This window comes from Oncorhynchus gorbuscha, linkage group LG24 (assembly GCF_021184085.1).
Source record: "Oncorhynchus gorbuscha isolate QuinsamMale2020 ecotype Even-year linkage group LG24, OgorEven_v1.0, whole genome shotgun sequence".
NCBI classification, from domain to species: domain Eukaryota; kingdom Metazoa; phylum Chordata; class Actinopteri; order Salmoniformes; family Salmonidae; genus Oncorhynchus; species Oncorhynchus gorbuscha.
In genome coordinates, this window is record NC_060196.1 from 32,485,735 (window position 1) to 32,505,144 (window position 19,410).

Genomic DNA, 19,410 nt, shown 5'->3' on the forward strand with positions numbered 1-19,410 from the left:
TGGGCCGCCTCCCACAGTGCGTTGCCATAGTGACACCTAGGTGTAGTATACGAATTCACGAGAAAGAGAGTGAGGCCAAGAGTAAAACGGAGAGCGGGATGAACAGAAAGACGGGAAGCCGCAGGTCTACATACTGTATATTACTTTTACGGAAATTATCTATGGTGTATAAATTGTGTGGAAGTGGGTAGTGGGTTATGGACGTATAATGTCTGCCCTATTTGTGTGCAAGGCAGGTTTTGTGTGTATGAGTGTACTGTATGCGTACTTTGTGTGTGCATGTGTGTGTTCTAACTAGGCGTTCTCCCTGCAGTGTGTGTGTATATACATTCTAACCCTGCGTTCTCTCTGCAGTGTGTGTGTATCTACATTCTAACCCTGCGTTCTCTCTGCAGTGTGTGTGTATCTACATTCTAACCCTGCGTTCTCCCTGCAGTGTGTGTGTGTATCTACATTCTAACCCTGCGTTCTCTCTGCAGTGTGTGTGTATCTGCATTCTAACCCTGCGTTCTCCCTGCAGTGTGTGTGTATCTACATTCTAACCCTGCGTTCTCTGCAGTGTGTGTATCTACATTCTAACCCTGCATTCTCTCTGCAGTGTGTGTGTATCTGCGTTCTAACCCTGCGTTCTCTGCAGTGTGTGTGTATCTACATTCTAACCCTGCGTTCTCTCTGCAGTGTGTGTGTATCTACATTCTAACCCTGCGTTCTCTCTGAAGTGTGTGTGTATCTGCATTCTAACCCTGCGTTCTCCCTGCAGTGTGTGTGTATCTACATTCTAACCCTGCGTTCTCCCTGCAGTGTGTGTGTATCTACATTCTAACCCTGCGTTCTCTCTGCAGTGTGTGTGTATCTACATTCTCTCTGCAGTGTGTGTGCATCTACATTCTCTCTGCAGTGTGTGTGTGTATCTACATTCTCTCTGCAGCATGTGTGTATCTACATTCTAACCCTGCGTTCTCTCTGCAGTGTGTGTGTATCTGCGTTCTCTCTGCAGTGTGTGTGTATCTACATTCTAACCATGCGTTCCCTGCAGTGTGTGTGTATCTACATTCTAACCCTGCGTTCTCTGCAGTGTGTGTGTATCTACATTCTAACCCTGCGTTCTCTGCAGTGTGTGTGTGTATCTACATTCTAACCCTGCGTTCTCTGCTGTGTGTGTGTATCTACATTCTCTCTGCAGTGTGTGTGTATCTACATTCTAACCCTGCATTCTCTGCAGTGTGTGTGTGTATCTACATTCTAACCCTGCGTTCTCTGCAGTGTGTGTGTGTAACTACATTCTAACCCTGCGTTCTCTCTGCAGTGTGTGTGTATCTACATTCTAACCCTGCGTTCTCTGCAGTGTGTGTGTGTATCTACATTCTCTCTGCAGTGTGTGTGTATCTGCGTTCTCTCTGCAGTGTGTGTGTATCTACATTCTAACCCTGGGTTCTCTCTGCAGTGTGTGTGTATCTACATTCTAACCCTGCGTTCTCTGCCGTGTGTGTGTATCTACATTCTCTCTGCAGTGTGTGTGTATGTGCGTTCTCTCTGCAGTGTGTGTGTATCTACATTCTAACCCTGCGTTCTCTGCAGTGTGTATGTATCTACATTCTAACCCTGCATTCTCTGCAGTGTGTGTGTATCTACATTCTCTCTGCAGTGTGTGTGTATCTACATTCTAACCCTGCGTGCTCTGCAGTGTGTGTGTATCTACATTCTAACCCTGCGTTCTCTCTGCAGTGTGTGTGTATCTACATTCTAACCCTGCGTTCTCTCTGCAGTGTGTGTGTATCTACATTCTAACCCTGCGTTCTCCCTGCAGTGTGTGTGTGTATCTACATTCTAACCCTGCGTTCTCTGCAGTGTGTGTGTATCTACATTCTCACTGCAGTGTGTGTGTATCTACATTCTAACCCTGCGTTCTCTGCAGTGTGTGTGTATCTACATTCTAACCCTGCGTTCTCTCTGCAGTGTGTGTGTATCTACATTCTAACCCTGCGTTCTCTCTGCAGTGTGTGTGTATCTACATTCTCTCTGCAGTGTGTGTGTATCTACATTCTAACCCTGCGATCTCTGCAGTGTGTGTGTATCTACATTCTAACCCTGCGTTCTCTCTGCAGTGTGTGTGTATCTACATTCTATCCCTGCGTTCTCTCTGCAGTGTGTGTGTATCTACATTCTAACCCTGCGTTCTCCCTGCAGTGTGTGTGTGTATCTACATTCTAACCCTGCGTTCTCTGCAGTGTGTGTGTATCTACATTCTAACCCTGTGTTCTCTGCAGTGTGTGTGTATCTACATTCTCTCTGCAGTGTGTGTGTATCTACATTCTAACCCTGCGTTCTCTGCAGTGTGTGTGTATCTACATTCTAACCCTGCGTTCTCTCTGCAGTGTGTGTGTATCTGCGTTCTCTCTGCAGTGTGTGTGTATCTACATTCTAACCCTGCGTTCCCTGCAGTGTGTGTGTATCTACATTCTAACCCTGCGTTCTCTGCAGTGTGTGTGTATCTACATTCTAACCCTGCGTTCTCTGCAGTGTGTGTGTATCTACATTCTCTCTGCAGTGTGTGTGTATCTACATTCTAACCCTGCATTCTCTGCAGTGTGTGTGTGTATCTACATTCTAACCCTGCGTTCTCTGCAGTGTGTGTGTAACTACATTCTAACCCTGCGTTTTCTCTGCAGTGTGTGTGTATCTACATTCTAACCCTGCGTTCTCTGCAGTGTGTGTGTGTATCTACATTCTCTCTGCAGTGTGTGTGTATCTGCGTTCTCTCTGCAGTGTGTGTGTATATCTACATTCTAACCCTGCGTTCTCTCTGCAGTGTGTGTGTATCTACATTCTAACCCTGCGTTCTCTGCAGTGTGTGTGTATCTACATTCTCTCTGCAGTGTGTGTGTATGTGCGTTCTCTCTGCAGTGTGTGTGTATCTACATTCTAACCCTGCGTTCTCTGCAGTGTGTGTGTATCTACATTCTAACCCTGCGTTCTCTGCAGTGTGTGTGTATCTACATTCTCTCTGCAGTGTGTGTGTATCTACATTCTAACCCTGCATTCTCTGCAGTGTGTGTGTGTATCTACATTCTAACCCTGCGTTCTCTGCAGTGTGTGTGTAACTACATTCTAACCCTGCGTTCTCTCTGCAGTGTGTGTGTATCTACATTCTAACCCTGCGTTCTCTGCAGTGTGTGTGTGTATCTACATTCTCTCTGCAGTGTGTGTGTATCTGCGTTCTCTCTGCAGTGTGTGTGTATATCTACATTCTAACCCTGCGTTCTCTCTGCAGTGTGTGTGTATCTACATTCTAACCCTGCGTTCTCTGCAGTGTGTGTGTATCTACATTCTCTCTGCAGTGTGTGTGTATGTGCGTTCTCTCTGCAGTGTGTGTGTATCTACATTCTCTCTGCAGTGTGTGTGTATCTGCATTCTCTCTGCAGTGTGTGTGTATCTACATTCTAACCCTGCGTTCTCTGCAGTGTGTATGTATCTACATTCTAACCCTGCGTTCTCTGCAGTGTGTGTGTATCTACATTCTCTCTGCAGTGTGTGTGTATCTACATTCTAACCCTGCGTTCTCTGCAGTGTGTGTGTATCTACATTCTAACCCTGTGTTCTCTCTGCAGTGTGTGTGTATCTACATTCTAACCCTGCGTTCTCTCTGCAGTGTGTGTGTATCTACATTCTAACCCTGCGTTCTCCCTGCAGTGTGTGTGTGTATCTACATTCTAACCCTGCGTTCTCTGCAGTGTGTGTGTATCTACATTATAACCCTGCGTTCTCTGCAGTGTGTGTGTATCTACATTCTCACTGCAGTGTGTGTGTATCTACATTCTAACCCTGCGTTCTCTGCAGTGTGTGTGTATCTACATTCTAACCCTGCGTTCTCTCTGCAGTGTGTGTGTATCTACATTCTAACCCTGCGTTCTCTCTGCAGTGTGTGTGTATCTACATTCTCTCTGCAGTGTGTGTGTAACTACATTCTAACCCTGCGTTCTCTCTGCAGTGTGTGTGTATCTACATTCTAACCCTGCGTTCTCTGCAGTGTGTGTGTGTATCTACATTCTCTCTGCAGTGTGTGTGTATCTGCGTTCTCTCTGCAGTGTGTGTGTATCTACATTCTAACCATGCGTTCCCTGCAGTGTGTGTGTATCTACATTCTAACCCTGCGTTCTCTCTGCAGTGTGTGTGTATCTACATTCTAACCCTGCGTTCTCCCTGCAGTGTGTGTGTGTATCTACATTCTAACCCTGCGTTCTCTGCAGTGTGTGTGTATCTACATTATAACCCTGCGTTCTCTGCAGTGTGTGTGTATCTACATTCTCACTGCAGTGTGTGTGTATCTACATTCTAACCCTGCGTTCTCTGCAGTGTGTGTGTATCTACATTCTAACCCTGCGTTCTCTCTGCAGTGTGTGTGTATCTACATTCTAACCCTGCGTTCTCTCTGCAGTGTGTGTGTATCTACATTCTCTCTGCAGTGTGTGTGTAACTACATTCTAACCCTGCGTTCTCTCTGCAGTGTATGTGTATCTACATTCTAACCCTGCGTTCTCTGCAGTGTGTGTGTGTATCTACATTCTCTCTGCAGTGTGTGTGTATCTGCGTTCTCTCTGCAGTGTGTGTGTATCTACATTCTAACCATGCGTTCCCTGCAGTGTGTGTGTATCTACATTCTAACCCTGCGTTCTCTGCAGTGTGTGTGTGTATCTACATTCTCTCTGCAGTGTGTGTGTATCTACATTCTAACCCTGCGTTTTCTGCAGTGTGTGTGTATCTACATTCTAACCCTGCGTTCTCCCTGCAGTGTGTGTGTATCTACATTCTAACCCTGCGTTCTCTGCAGTGTGTGTGTATCTACATTCTAACCCTGCATTCTCTCTGCAGTGTGTGTGTATCTGCGTTCTAACCCTGCGTTCTCTGCAGTGTGTGTGTATCTACATTCTAACCCTGCGTTCTCTCTGCAGTGTGTGTGTATCTACATTCTAACCCTGCGTTCTCTCTGCAGTGTGTGTGTATCTACATTCTAACCCTGCGTTCTCTCTGCAGTGTGTGTGTATCTACATTCTAACCCTGCGTTCTCCCTGCAGTGTGTGTGTATCTACATTCTAACCCTGCGTTCTCTCTGCAGTGTGTGTGTATCTACATTCTCTCTGCAGTGTGTGTGCATCTACATTCTCTCTGCAGTGTGTGTGTGTATCTACATTCTCTCTGCAGCATGTGTGTATCTACATTCTAACCCTGCGTTCTCTCTGCAGTGTGTGTGTATCTGCGTTCTCTCTGCAGTGTGTGTGTATCTACATTCTAACCATGCGTTCCCTGCAGTGTGTGTGTATCTACATTCTAACCCTGCGTTCTCTGCAGTGTGTGTGTATCTACATTCTAACCCTGCGTTCTCTGCAGTGTGTGTGTGTATCTACATTCTAACCCTGCGTTCTCTGCAGTGTGTGTGTATCTACATTCTCTCTGCAGTGTGTGTGTATCTACATTCTAACCCTGCATTCTCTGCAGTGTGTGTGTGTATCTACATTCTAACCCTGCGTTCTCTGCAGTGTGTGTGTGTAACTACATTCTAACCCTGCGTTCTCTCTGCAGTGTGTGTGTATCTACATTCTAACCCTGCGTTCTCTGCAGTGTGTGTGTGTATCTACATTCTCTCTGCAGTGTGTGTGTATCTGCGTTCTCTCTGCAGTGTGTGTGTATCTACATTCTAACCCTGGGTTCTCTCTGCAGTGTGTGTGTATCTACATTCTAACCCTGCGTTCTCTGCAGTGTGTGTGTATCTACATTCTCTCTGCAGTGTGTGTGTATGTGCGTTCTCTCTGCAGTGTGTGTGTATCTACATTCTAACCCTGCGTTCTCTGCAGTGTGTATGTATCTACATTCTAACCCTGCATTCTCTGCAGTGTGTGTGTATCTACATTCTCTCTGCAGTGTGTGTGTATCTACATTCTAACCCTGCGTGCTCTGCAGTGTGTGTGTATCTACATTCTAACCCTGCGTTCTCTCTGCAGTGTGTGTGTATCTACATTCTAACCCTGCGTTCTCTCTGCAGTGTGTGTGTATCTACATTCTAACCCTGCGTTCTCCCTGCAGTGTGTGTGTGTATCTACATTCTAACCCTGCGTTCTCTGCAGTGTGTGTATCTACATTCTCACTGCAGTGTGTGTGTATCTACATTCTAACCCTGCGTTCTCTGCAGTGTGTGTGTATCTACATTCTAACCCTGCGTTCTCTCTGCAGTGTGTGTGTATCTACATTCTAACCCTGCGTTCTCTCTGCAGTGTGTGTGTATCTACATTCTCTCTGCAGTGTGTGTGTATCTACATTCTAACCCTGCGATCTCTGCAGTGTGTGTGTATCTACATTCTAACCCTGCGTTCTCTCTGCAGTGTGTGTGTATCTACATTCTATCCCTGCGTTCTCTCTGCAGTGTGTGTGTATCTACATTCTAACCCTGCGTTCTCCCTGCAGTGTGTGTGTGTATCTACATTCTAACCCTGCGTTCTCTGCAGTGTGTGTGTATCTACATTCTAACCCTGTGTTCTCTGCAGTGTGTGTGTATCTACATTCTCTCTGCAGTGTGTGTGTATCTACATTCTAACCCTGCGTTCTCTGCAGTGTGTGTGTATCTACATTCTAACCCTGCGTTCTCTCTGCAGTGTGTGTGTATCTGCGTTCTCTCTGCAGTGTGTGTGTATCTACATTCTAACCCTGCGTTCCCTGCAGTGTGTGTGTATCTACATTCTAACCCTGCGTTCTCTGCAGTGTGTGTGTATCTACATTCTAACCCTGCGTTCTCTGCAGTGTGTGTATCTACATTCTCTCTGCAGTGTGTGTGTATCTACATTCTAACCCTGCATTCTCTGCAGTGTGTGTGTGTATCTACATTCTAACCCTGCGTTCTCTGCAGTGTGTGTGTAACTACATTCTAACCCTGCGTTCTCTCTGCAGTGTGTGTGTATCTACATTCTAACCCTGCGTTCTCTGCAGTGTGTATCTACATTCTCTCTGCAGTGTGTGTGTATCTGCGTTCTCTCTGCAGTGTGTGTGTATATCTACATTCTAACCCTGCGTTCTCTCTGCAGTGTGTGTGTATCTACATTCTAACCCTGCGTTCTCTGCAGTGTGTGTGTATCTACATTCTCTCTGCAGTGTGTGTGTATGTGCGTTCTCTCTGCAGTGTGTGTGTATCTACATTCTAACCCTGCGTTCTCTCTGCAGTGTGTGTGTATCTACATTCTCTCTGCAGTGTGTGTGTATCTGCATTCTCTCTGCAGTGTGTGTGTATCTACATTCTAACCCTGCGTTCTCTGCAGTGTGTATGTATCTACATTCTAACCCTGCGTTCTCTGCAGTGTGTGTGTATCTACATTCTCTCTGCAGTGTGTGTGTATCTACATTCTAACCCTGCGTTCTCTGCAGTGTGTGTGTATCTACATTCTAACCCTGTGTTCTCTCTGCAGTGTGTGTGTATCTACATTCTAACCCTGCGTTCTCTCTGCAGTGTGTGTGTATCTACATTCTAACCCTGCGTTCTCCCTGCAGTGTGTGTGTGTATCTACATTCTAACCCTGCGTTCTCTGCAGTGTGTGTGTATCTACATTATAACCCTGCGTTCTCTGCAGTGTGTGTGTATCTACATTCTCACTGCAGTGTGTGTGTATCTACATTCTAACCCTGCGTTCTCTGCAGTGTGTGTGTATCTACATTCTAACCCTGCGTTCTCTCTGCAGTGTGTGTGTATCTACATTCTAACCCTGCGTTCTCTCTGCAGTGTGTGTGTATCTACATTCTCTCTGCAGTGTGTGTGTATCTACATTCTAACCCTGCGATCTCTGCAGTGTGTGTGTATCTACATTCTAACCCTGCGTTCTCTCTGCAGTGTGTGTGTATCTACATTCTAACCCTGCGTTCTCTCTGCAGTGTGTGTGTATCTACATTCTAACCCTGCGTTCTCCCTGCAGTGTGTGTGTGTATCTACATTCTAACCCTGCGTTCTCTGCAGTGTGTGTGTATCTACATTCTAACCCTGAGTTCTCTGCAGTGTGTGTGTATCTACATTCTCTCTGCAGTGTGTGTGTATCTACATTCTAACCCTGCGTTCTCTGCAGTGTGTGTGTATCTACATTCTAACCCTGCGTTCTCTCTGCAGTGTGTGTGTATCTACATTCTAACCCTGCGTTCTCTCTGCAGTGTGTGTGTATCTACATTCTAACCCTGCGTTCTCTGCAGTATGTGTGTATCTGCATTCTCTCTGCAAAGTGTGTGTATCTACATTCTAACCCTGCGTTCTCTGCAGTGTGTGTGTACCTACATTCTAACCCTGCGTTCTCTCTGCAGTGTGTGTGTATCTACATTCTAACCCTGCGTTCTCTGCAGTGTGTGTGTATCTGCATTCTCTCTGCAGTGTGTGTGTATCTACATTCTAACCCTGCGTTCTCTGCAGTGTGTGTGTACCTACATTCTAACCCTGCGTTCTCTCTGCAGTGTGTGTGTATCTACATTCTAACCCTGCGTTCTCTGCAGTGTGTGTGTATCTACATTCTCTCTGCAGTGTGTGTGTATCTGCGTTCTCTCTGCACTTGTGTGTATCTACATTCTAACCCTGCGTTCTCTGCAGTGTGTGTGTATCTACATTCTAACCCTGCGTTCTCTGCAGTGTGTGTGTATCTACATTCTCTCTGCAGTGTGTGTGTATCTGCGTTCTCTCTGCAGTGTGTGTGTATCTACATTCTAACCCTGCGTTTTCTGCAGTGTGTGTGTATCTACATTCTAACCCTGCGTTCTCTGCAGTGTGTGTGTATCTACATTCTAACCCTGCGTTCTCTCTGCAGTGTGTGTGTATCTACATTCTAACCCTGCGTTCTCTGCAGTGTGTGTGTATCTACATTCTAACCCTGCGTTCTCTCTGCAGTGTGTGTGTATCTACATTCTAACCCTGCGTTCTCTCTGCAGTGTGTGTGTATCTACATTCTCTCTGCAGTGTGTGTGTATCTACATTCTAACCCTGCGATCTCTGCAGTGTGTGTGTATCTACATTCTAACCCTGCGTTCTCTCTGCAGTGTGTGTGTATCTACATTCTATCCCTGCGTTCTCTCTGCAGTGTGTGTGTATCTACATTCTAACCCTGCGTTCTCCCTGCAGTGTGTGTGTGTATCTACATTCTAACCCTGCGTTCTCTGCAGTGTGTGTGTATCTACATTCTAACCCTGTGTTCTCTGCAGTGTGTGTGTATCTACATTCTCTCTGCAGTGTGTGTGTATCTACATTCTAACCCTGCGTTCTCTGCAGTGTGTGTGTATCTACATTCTAACCCTGCGTTCTCTCTGCAGTGTGTGTGTATCTGCGTTCTCTCTGCAGTGTGTGTGTATCTACATTCTAACCCTGCGTTCCCTGCAGTGTGTGTGTATCTACATTCTAACCCTGCGTTCTCTGCAGTGTGTGTGTATCTACATTCTAACCCTGCGTTCTCTGCAGTGTGTGTATCTACATTCTCTCTGCAGTGTGTTTGTATCTATATTCTAACCCTGCATTCTCTGCAGTGTGTGTGTGTATCTACATTCTAACCCTGCGTTCTCTGCAGTGTGTGTGTAACTACATTCTAACCCTGCGTTCTCTCTGCAGTGTGTGTGTATCTACATTCTAACCCTGCGTTCTCTGCAGTGTGTGTGTGTATCTACATTCTCTCTGCAGTGTGTGTGTATCTGCGTTCTCTCTGCAGTGTGTGTGTATATCTACATTCTAACCCTGCGTTCTCTCTGCAGTGTGTGTGTATCTACATTCTAACCCTGCGTTCTCTGCAGTGTGTGTGTATCTACATTCTCTCTGCAGTGTGTGTGTATGTGCGTTCTCTCTGCAGTGTGTGTGTATCTACATTCTAACCCTGCGTTCTCTCTGCAGTGTGTGTGTATCTACATTCTCTCTGCAGTGTGTGTGTATCTGCATTCTCTCTGCAGTGTGTGTGTATCTACATTCTAACCCTGCGTTCTCTGCAGTGTGTATGTATCTACATTCTAACCCTGCGTTCTCTGCAGTGTGTGTGTATCTACATTCTCTCTGCAGTGTGTGTGTATCTACATTCTAACCCTGCGTTCTCTGCAGTGTGTGTGTATCTACATTCTAACCCTGTGTTCTCTCTGCAGTGTGTGTGTATCTACATTCTAACCCTGCGTTCTCTCTGCAGTGTGTGTGTATCTACATTCTAACCCTGCGTTCTCCCTGCAGTGTGTGTGTGTATCTACATTCTAACCCTGCGTTCTCTGCAGTGGTGTGTATCTACATTATAACCCTGCGTTCTCTGCAGTGTGTGTGTATCTACATTCTCACTGCAGTGTGTGTGTATCTACATTCTAACCCTGCGTTCTCTGCAGTGTGTGTGTATCTACATTCTAACCCTGCGTTCTCTCTGCAGTGTGTGTGTATCTACATTCTAACCCTGCGTTCTCTCTGCAGTGTGTGTGTATCTACATTCTCTCTGCAGTGTGTGTGTATCTACATTCTAACCCTGCGATCTCTGCAGTGTGTGTGTATCTACATTCTAACCCTGCGTTCTCTCTGCAGTGTGTGTGTATCTACATTCTAACCCTGCGTTCTCTCTGCAGTGTGTGTGTATCTACATTCTAACCCTGCGTTCTCCCTGCAGTGTGTGTGTGTATCTACATTCTAACCCTGCGTTCTCTGCAGTGTGTGTGTATCTACATTCTAACCCTGAGTTCTCTGCAGTGTGTGTGTATCTACATTCTCTCTGCAGTGTGTGTGTATCTACATTCTAACCCTGCGTTCTCTGCAGTGTGTGTGTATCTACATTCTAACCCTGCGTTCTCTCTGCAGTGTGTGTGTATCTACATTCTAACCCTGCGTTCTCTCTGCAGTGTGTGTGTATCTACATTCTAACCCTGCGTTCTCTGCAGTATGTGTGTATCTGCATTCTCTCTGCAAAGTGTGTGTATCTACATTCTAACCCTGCGTTCTCTGCAGTGTGTGTGTACCTACATTCTAACCCTGCGTTCTCTCTGCAGTGTGTGTGTATCTACATTCTAACCCTGCGTTCTCTGCAGTGTGTGTGTATCTGCATTCTCTCTGCAGTGTGTGTGTATCTACATTCTAACCCTGCGTTCTCTGCAGTGTGTGTGTACCTACATTCTAACCCTGCGTTCTCTCTGCAGTGTGTGTGTATCTACATTCTAACCCTGCGTTCTCTGCAGTGTGTGTGTATCTACATTCTCTCTGCAGTGTGTGTGTATCTGCGTTCTCTCTGCACTTGTGTGTATCTACATTCTAACCCTGCGTTCTCTCTGCAGTGTGTGTGTATCTACATTCTAACCCTGCGTTCTCTGCAGTGTGTGTGTATCTACATTCTCTCTGCAGTGTGTGTGTATCTGCGTTCTCTCTGCAGTGTGTGTGTATCTACATTCTAACCCTGCGTTTTCTGCAGTGTGTGTGTATCTACATTCTAACCCTGCGTTCTCTGCAGTGTGTGTGTATCTACATTCTAACCCTGCGTTCTCTCTGCAGTGTGTGTGTATCTACATTCTAACCCTGTGTTCCCTCGGCACTGTGTGCGTATCTACATTCTAATCCTGCGTTCTCTCTGCAGTGTGTGAGCCGTGGGGAGCTGCTGGTGTCTTTGTCCTACCAGCCTGTCACTCACAGGCTCAATGTGGTGGTGCTGAAGGCCAAACACCTGCCCAGGATGGACATCACTGGCCTGTCAGGCAGTAAGTACTATACACACACACACACACACACACACACACACACACACACACACACACACACACACACACACACACACACACACACACACACACACACACACACACACACACACACACACACACACACACACACACACACACACACCTCACCCCTTTCCCCTCTATCCATCCCTCACAGACCCCTATGTGAAGGTGAACGTGTTCTACAGCCACAAGCGCATCGCCAAGAAGAAGACACACGTGAAGAAGTGCACACTCAACCCCGTTTTCAACGAGTCATTCATCTACGACGTGCCCGCCGAGCTGCTGGCCGACGTCTCCGTGGAGTTCCTGGTGGTCGACTTCGACCGTACCACCAAGAACGAGGTGGTGGGCCGCCTGGTGCTGGGTGGCCAGAGCCTCATGCCCACTGGGGTCACCCACTGGAGAGAGGTCTGCGACAACCCCCGCCGGCAGATTGCCAAGTGGCACACCCTGGGCGAGTATTAGGACAGCTCAGAAAAATCTCCCCAAAATTTTGAAAATCGTGCAATTTCTCGGAGTGGGTATTCTGTCGAAAAACCACCACTACCACTACTATTTCAATCATATTCTCTTAGAAAAATAAATAAAAGAATGAAATAGAACCCTTCCTGTCTGAAATAAAGAGACCCAACCAGACCACCATAACCCCACCCAGCATGGACTTGTAAGGTAGGACCACTCTCTTCTATGAAAAATTACCACAACCATTGAGGTGACCACCGTGGCTGAAAAGAAATCTGACCAGACATTTAGGAATCACTGACGACAAAAGACTTGATTGAGTATTTCAAAATCTAGATCTGAATATAGGAAGACATATTCAAATGTATACACAAATATATAGCCTACACATTCGAGACTGTCAGCGATATCCTTGTGGTCCTACCGGTTGGGTGGGGGTGTAAAGGGAATGTGGTTAATCCAATCAGAGTTCACATCAGAGAGCGTCACAACCTCCCACCCCTGTCACCCATACGTATAAACATTAAATTACTTGTTAAATATAATTACAAGTTAAATATAAAACACACCTGGGAAGGAATGTGGCCACAGAATACAGTATGCAAGACTTTCTCTTAACCTAGTGTACCACTTCCTCTTTAAACCAGGAAGTATCTCCTGGTACTGCACAAAACTGGGAGGGTTTATGTTAATTAGAGGGTGTGGTTAATTTATATTGAGACGGGGTTGTTTTTCTAAAGTAGGGGCGTTTTTTTATTTTTAAACAGCAGTGGTAATATTAGACGTGTGGTCAATTTATGGGGCAGGATAGAGTACTATATTACAATGTTCACGGGATAATACTGATATCGCTAAGTGTTTTAAGTTATGGGCAGGTAAGGCTAGAGGGATGTATTGATCTTCTCTACCACCACGTTTATGTTTCTTCATTTCAATGTGGACCATATATGTTTCATCAGTAAGCTCACATGTAGCAACAATACCCATGAAACTCAATAGTCAAACTGCGTGAGTCAGAGCTTTTTCATGCACAGTGTAAAATGAGTTCAAATGAGTTCAAGCCACCTTTCCTATCCTATATTAGCGATGCAGAGACAAAATGGGGAATGTCATTTTGTGGGGCAGATTCATACCAACGCTGGCATAACAATCGGACATTATTCACCTGCCGTTCACGTACATGTTGGAAAACCTGCGTTCAGTATATAACAATGTGTCTATGATAAGTCAATCAATCAATATAATGTATTTATAAGGCCCTTCTTACATCAGCTGATGTCACAAAGTGCTGTACAGAAACCCAGCCTAAAACCCCAAACAGCAAGCAATGCAGGTGTAGAAGCACGATAAGTGCATTGTGGATGGAAAATCACTCTGCTACAGTGAACCCTCCCTCAGTAGCACACAACCTCAGTGGATTGGGTCTACCCCGTTAGAGTAAATGGATGATTTCTGGTTTTACTTTGTGACTCCTGTTGCTCTCCCTATCATTTCATTGGTGCATTTATTTTTTTAGCCCTGACGTGATTGGTCGAGGTGAGGCTGTAGCCATGTGGCACGGGAAGCTATAATTGGACGGATCTCAATGTACCCGAAAGCCGTTACAGTACACCCGTTGTCATGGCGACCACATGAGCCGAAGGCCATTAAATGATCTGTAACTTTATGTCTGTCTATCACCAATTTTACCAGAGAGAGCTTTGTCGTTCATATGCTGTTCCACAGGGGCCATTTGGCCCTGTATACACTTGCATGTCAGTGCTTTACTCCTGTCAATTTATTGGAATACACCATTTAGTAGAATTTATAGTCACATCATTGGTAATGGCTCAGTCGATCCTTGTTTGAGCTCACCGTCTTTTTGAAATACATTTTGTGTGGGGTGAGTTTGTGTAAGAATGCAAATGTTCATCTCCTGCAATGTCTCATCCACTGAATTCAACAAAGGCTTCAAAGTGTCAGCTCGGGTTCTGGTGCCCTCCCTTCTCCCCGAGCTCTTGCTCTCTGTTTATCACCGCTGTTGCTCCACAGCACGGTCCCCATTGTGTCAGAGGATTTTTTTGGAACTATGATAGTCAATAGCGATCAAGCTGTCACTGCACACTGTCTCTTTGCTGTGTCTATACACTGCATCTCACTGTAGGTGTACACTGCTAAACACTTAGCTTGAATGTTGCATATCCCTACCCTCACACACAGGTAAACATTGTACACATTCAGCTTCACCGGCCTCTGAGGTCCTCAAACGGAGTCCTTGTAAACTAGCTGCAATGCTAGCTTGGGTTTGAGCTAACTTGAGCTAGCAAATACATGACCATAAATGTCTGTTATTACATGTTATTTGCGTGGTGTTGTCACTCAACAAGCTCCTTTAGTTAATGCTTGGCATATCACAGTTTTATGTAGATACCATTGATAGCGGTTTTGGCACTCGTAAGTGTTGTGTCCTTTCCTATGAAAGTCATCACATTCCACATGGAACTGAGAGTAGGCAGTATGCACATCTGGGCTGCACACTGAACATTTTGTATATCTGATCGCACTTTGAAAAGCCCAAAGCAACCTTTTTTGTTTTTATCACTGGTTGATTTGATCAAACTTTTTTTTTTTTGCTCTCTTTTGATACTTTTGAAAACAAATATCTATTTGTAGTTATTGTAATATAAGAGGCTAACAGTTCAAGTCCTTTGTCCTATAGTTTTCCCTCACAGCCATGAGATATTGGAAATTTGTTCAATTACATGCACAGTATCTTCAGTTTCCATCGAAACTATACATCAAGGCAACTTGTTGAAACAAAATGTAATTGTCATTAATTAAAAAGCACTGTCTCGGAAACCCATTTCAGACTTTTGGTTTCATAATGTTTGAATAATTAGCACAGCACTTTTAAAAAAATAATCACAACAGCCGCACAGGTTTCGATAACCTAGAGACATTTTTCAAACTGTAGTCTTTCCAATTCAGAGAAAGGTCCTCTGACTATCCTTTTGTCTTTGTCTCTGTAGGAGGCTTCCAGTCTGGGGCATGATTTAATTATATGGATATAAGTGCACTTTGGAGTGAGGTAAAATTGCATTAGCCCTAACACCATGACCCCACCTAGTCTTGGCTTGGGGAAAGATGTGCTGGGCAGTAGACTGGAAATGTGTTGTTGTATTTACCATATGGGGCCCTGAAGGTAGGCTACAAATGCCCAAGTTTGTAGTGTGAGCACAGGCTCAAAGCATCCACCGTTTGGCCAACTTTTTCCAGGAGATTCTAACATGGTGGCTGAGGAATAGTGTGACGTCATCTTTATTCATTGCTCTGTCCTCGCTGGAGAGTTAGACGGTACATCTAGAAAGGAGTGGTGTTCAGGCTCCTAACCGTAGCTGCGCTAATAAGGGTTGCGTTCAATATTTTAAAAGTGTTAAAGTGGAACATTTTTGGAGGGTGAAAGGAGAATGATTACAGCATCTTAGCATTGTTCTGTGGGAAAAGGATGGCTGTCAATGTGTCTGTTGATAAGGACACAAGTGTTTCGTTTTTTTTGTCTCACGTGTCTGTGCATGACAGATAATTGCTGCGAGAGGCGAGATGTCTTTGGCTAGCAACATTGTGAGTTCTCTTCATGACAGGAAGGTTTAGTGGAGATCAAATCAAGGTGTATCATAATTGCTAGCTAACATATTTTAGAAAACAAACCGTGTACATTCTCCCGTTTCTGTATCTTTGACAGATTTTCTAGTTTCCTATTTCTATGTTCTCACTGTTTCTTTCTGACTTTACTTTGAGATTCTGGGGTTGTGTATGTTACAGGTGCCTGTGATCGATATTCAACAGTTTCTTCTTCCTATGAGCATTTCCTTTTGTAAATAGCACAGAAAGCACTCTGCAAAGATCAGCAACGATGTCCCATATCACGGAATAATCCAAACCAAAATTAGATGCTCTGGCTTTGTAACCCTCTGTTTTGCTGGCCTCCCCTAAACCCATAGCTTAATCAAAGCATTTTTTTTGTAGATATCAAAATGTAAATACAGTATAACCTTGTGTAAATGACAGTTTGTTCCCAGACACTATCAGGCAGATGCACTGCCGCCTGTCGTTAGCGTATGTGATTGTTCCCCCAGGAATGGCAAAGGGCTCTCCCCACGCTGTGAATGTGTTCAATTGTTGGGGTGCCCTCCCTTTTCCTATCCCTTGGCCCTGACTGAATCCCTCTCTCTAGTCCACTCTCCTTTTCCTTCCATGACAACCCATCCCACTATTTTGCTGTTGTGTGTTGTACAGACAAATCTGAGGTGTGAATAAAAAGAGACAAAGAAATCAATGGGTTGTGAGTATCCGATTGGCTGTCTTTGATTCACCGCCTCAGTCATAATTTAAGGTCAGAGTTGTATGTTGTGTGTGTGGGGGAAATGCAAAACAAGACCAGTACTCTGAAATGTGTTTAAACTGCATAATGCTATGTAGTCTATGCTAAATATATTACACTAATGCTGACTTGTTGAATTTGTTAACACAATGAACGTGCAAATAAATAAACTGATACACTATTTTCGAGTCTTTTTTTGGTTGTCCTTTTTGCTAAGTCACACTTGGGCAGACACACGACTAGCTCACTGATTTCTCTCTGGAGCCAGAACTGCTTCAATGCAACTTGACATAGATTCTGAAACTCTATTAACTCTGGAAACACCTGTGTGGAATCACCTGGTTTCAATATACTTTGTACCCCTCATTTACTCGTGTTTCCATTATTATGGCAGTTACCTGTACGTGTCTCGTATACATCACCACCTATGCATGGCGGGTAGCCTAGATGTTAGAGGGAAAGTAGTTGGCTCAAGACCCAGGCCGGAACATTACAAACATAGGAACTGAACTGGCACCTGAAGGGCTGCTGGTGTCCCCAAGAGCAAGACAGTTAACTCCAAATTGACCCCATCCAGGGATTCTGCACCGTGACTGACAATGTGCCTCTTAACAACAATCTTTATTCTATTATAATAAACTTAAAATTTGTGTCTTAGTAGGCCAATTATTTGGTTATATAAGTGAGGACTTGGTGGACTGGATATTCTTTAGGTTAGGTTTTACTTGTTCCAGTGTGCTGGTAAGGGCACAGATGACAGACAGGTAGGATTCCAGTTGAGCTGATTTAATAACGCTGAAGACGCACAGGCGTGGAACAGCACCGTACAGTGCATTCAGGATGTATTCAAACTCCTTGACTTTTCACACATTTGGTTACGTTACAGCCTTATTCTAAAATTGATTCAAGCGTTTCCCTCAATCTAAACACTATATCCCATAATGACAAAGCAAAAAGAGTTTTCTACATTTTTGCAAATGCATTAAAAAAACAAAAACAGAAATATCACATTTACGTAAGTATTCAGACCCTTTACTCAGTACTTTGTTGAAGCACCTTTGGCAGCAATTACAGCCTTGAGCCTCTTTGGGTATGATACTACAAGCTTGGCAGACCTGTATTTGGGGAGTTTCTCCCATTCTTCTTTGCAGATCCTCTCAAGCGCTGTCAGGTTGGATGGGGAGCATCGCTGCACAGCTATTTTCAGGTCTCTCCAGAAATGTTCGATCTGGTTTAAATTTGGGCTCTGGCTGGGCCATTCAAGGACATTCAGAGACTTGTCACGAAGCCACTCCTGCGTTGTCTTGGCTGTGTGCTTAGGGTTGTTGTCCTGTTGGAAGGTGAACCCAGTCTGAGGTCCTGAGTGCTCTGGAACAAGTTCTCTGTACTTTGCTTCATTTTTCTTTCCCTCGGTCCTGACTAGTCTCCCAATCCCTGCCGCTGAAAAACATCCCCACAGCATGATGCTGCCACCACGATGTTTCACCATTGGGATGGTGCCAGGTTTCCTCCAGACGTGACGCTTGGCATTCAGGCCAAAAGGCCAAAGAGTTCAGTCTAGGTTTCATCAGACCAGAGAATCTTGTTTCTCATGGTCTGAGAGTCCTTTCGGTGCCTTTTGGCAAACTCCAAGCAAGCTATCATGTGCCTTTTACTGAGGAGTGGCTTTCGTCTGGCCACTCTACCATAAAGGCCTGATTGGTGGAGTGCTGCAGAGATGGTTGTCCTTCTGGAAGGTTCTCCCATCTCCACAGAGGAACTCTGGAGCTCTGTCAGAGTGACCATCGGGTTCTTGGTTACCTCCCTGTCCAAGGCTCTTCTATTGCTCAGTTTGGCTGGACGGCCTGCTCTAGGAACAGTGTTGGTGGTTCCAAACTTCTTCCATTTACGAATGATGGAGGCCACTGTGTTCTTGGGTTACCTTCAATGTTGCAGAAATGTTTTGGTACCTTTCTCTAGATCTGTGCCTCTACATAATCCTGTCTTGGAGCTCTACGGACAATTCTTTCAGCCTCATGGCTTGGTTTTTGCCCTGACATGCAATGTCAACTGTGGGACCTTATATAGACAGGTGTGTACCTTTCCAAATCAATTTACCACAGGTTGACTCCAATCAAATTGTAGAAACATCTCAAGGATGATCAATGGAAACAGGGGACGTACCTGAGCTCAATTTCGTCGAGTCTCATAGCAAAGGGTATGGATACTTATGTAAATAAGGTATTTCTGGTTTTTTTTCTGTTTTTTTTTTCTTTCTCTAAAAACCTCATTACGTCATTACGTAAAACACACAATAACGTTACTCAAATTGACTGGCCAGGTACAGACTCACACTTTTTTCTGTACATTTTTGATTGAGGCATGTTCAAATCAAATCAAATCAAATTTATTTATATAGCCCTTCGTACATCAGCTGATATCTAAAAGTGCTGTACAGAAACCCAACTGAAAACCCCAAACAGCAAGCAATGCAGGTGTAGAAGCACGGTGGCTAGGAAAAACTCCCTAGACAGGCCAAAACCTAGGAAGAAACCTAGAGAGGAACCAGGCTATGTGGGGTGGCCAGTCCTCTTCTGGCTGTGCCGGGTGGAGATTATAACAGAACATGGCCATGTTGATTGATGTTGTAAATTCTGTACAAGATCAAACATTCGTGACCAACTATATTCATTGCGTTTGGCTCGTCGAATCCGTACTACTGCTGCTGCTGCTGCAGTCAGCCAACAATGATTTGCTGGCCTGCTGCTGACGTCACTCACAATGCTCTTTTGCAGCCAGGCACGTGTGTTGTGACAGTGTGACAGAGAAAATCATTTTTGTGTAATTTAGAGGGAAAATGTGTGCATTTTAGCGTTTGAGTC

The 19,410-nt window shown here is 44.8% G+C and overlaps 1 protein-coding gene across 1 annotated transcript in view; it reads left to right on the forward strand.

Annotated features, from left to right (window-relative positions):
- LOC124012797 (synaptotagmin-11-like) overlaps window positions 1-16,732 on the forward strand; it is a 40,811-nt gene extending 24,079 nt beyond the window's left edge. Inside the window, exons 4-5 of the mRNA XM_046326764.1 lie at window positions 11,583-11,703; window positions 11,882-16,732. Of these exons, the coding sequence (XP_046182720.1) occupies window positions 11,583-11,703; window positions 11,882-12,192 (432 nt within the window). The 3' untranslated portion in view covers window positions 12,193-16,732. The remainder of the gene's footprint in view (window positions 1-11,582; window positions 11,704-11,881) is intronic.
- Window positions 16,733-19,410: the final 2,678 nt, after the last annotated feature.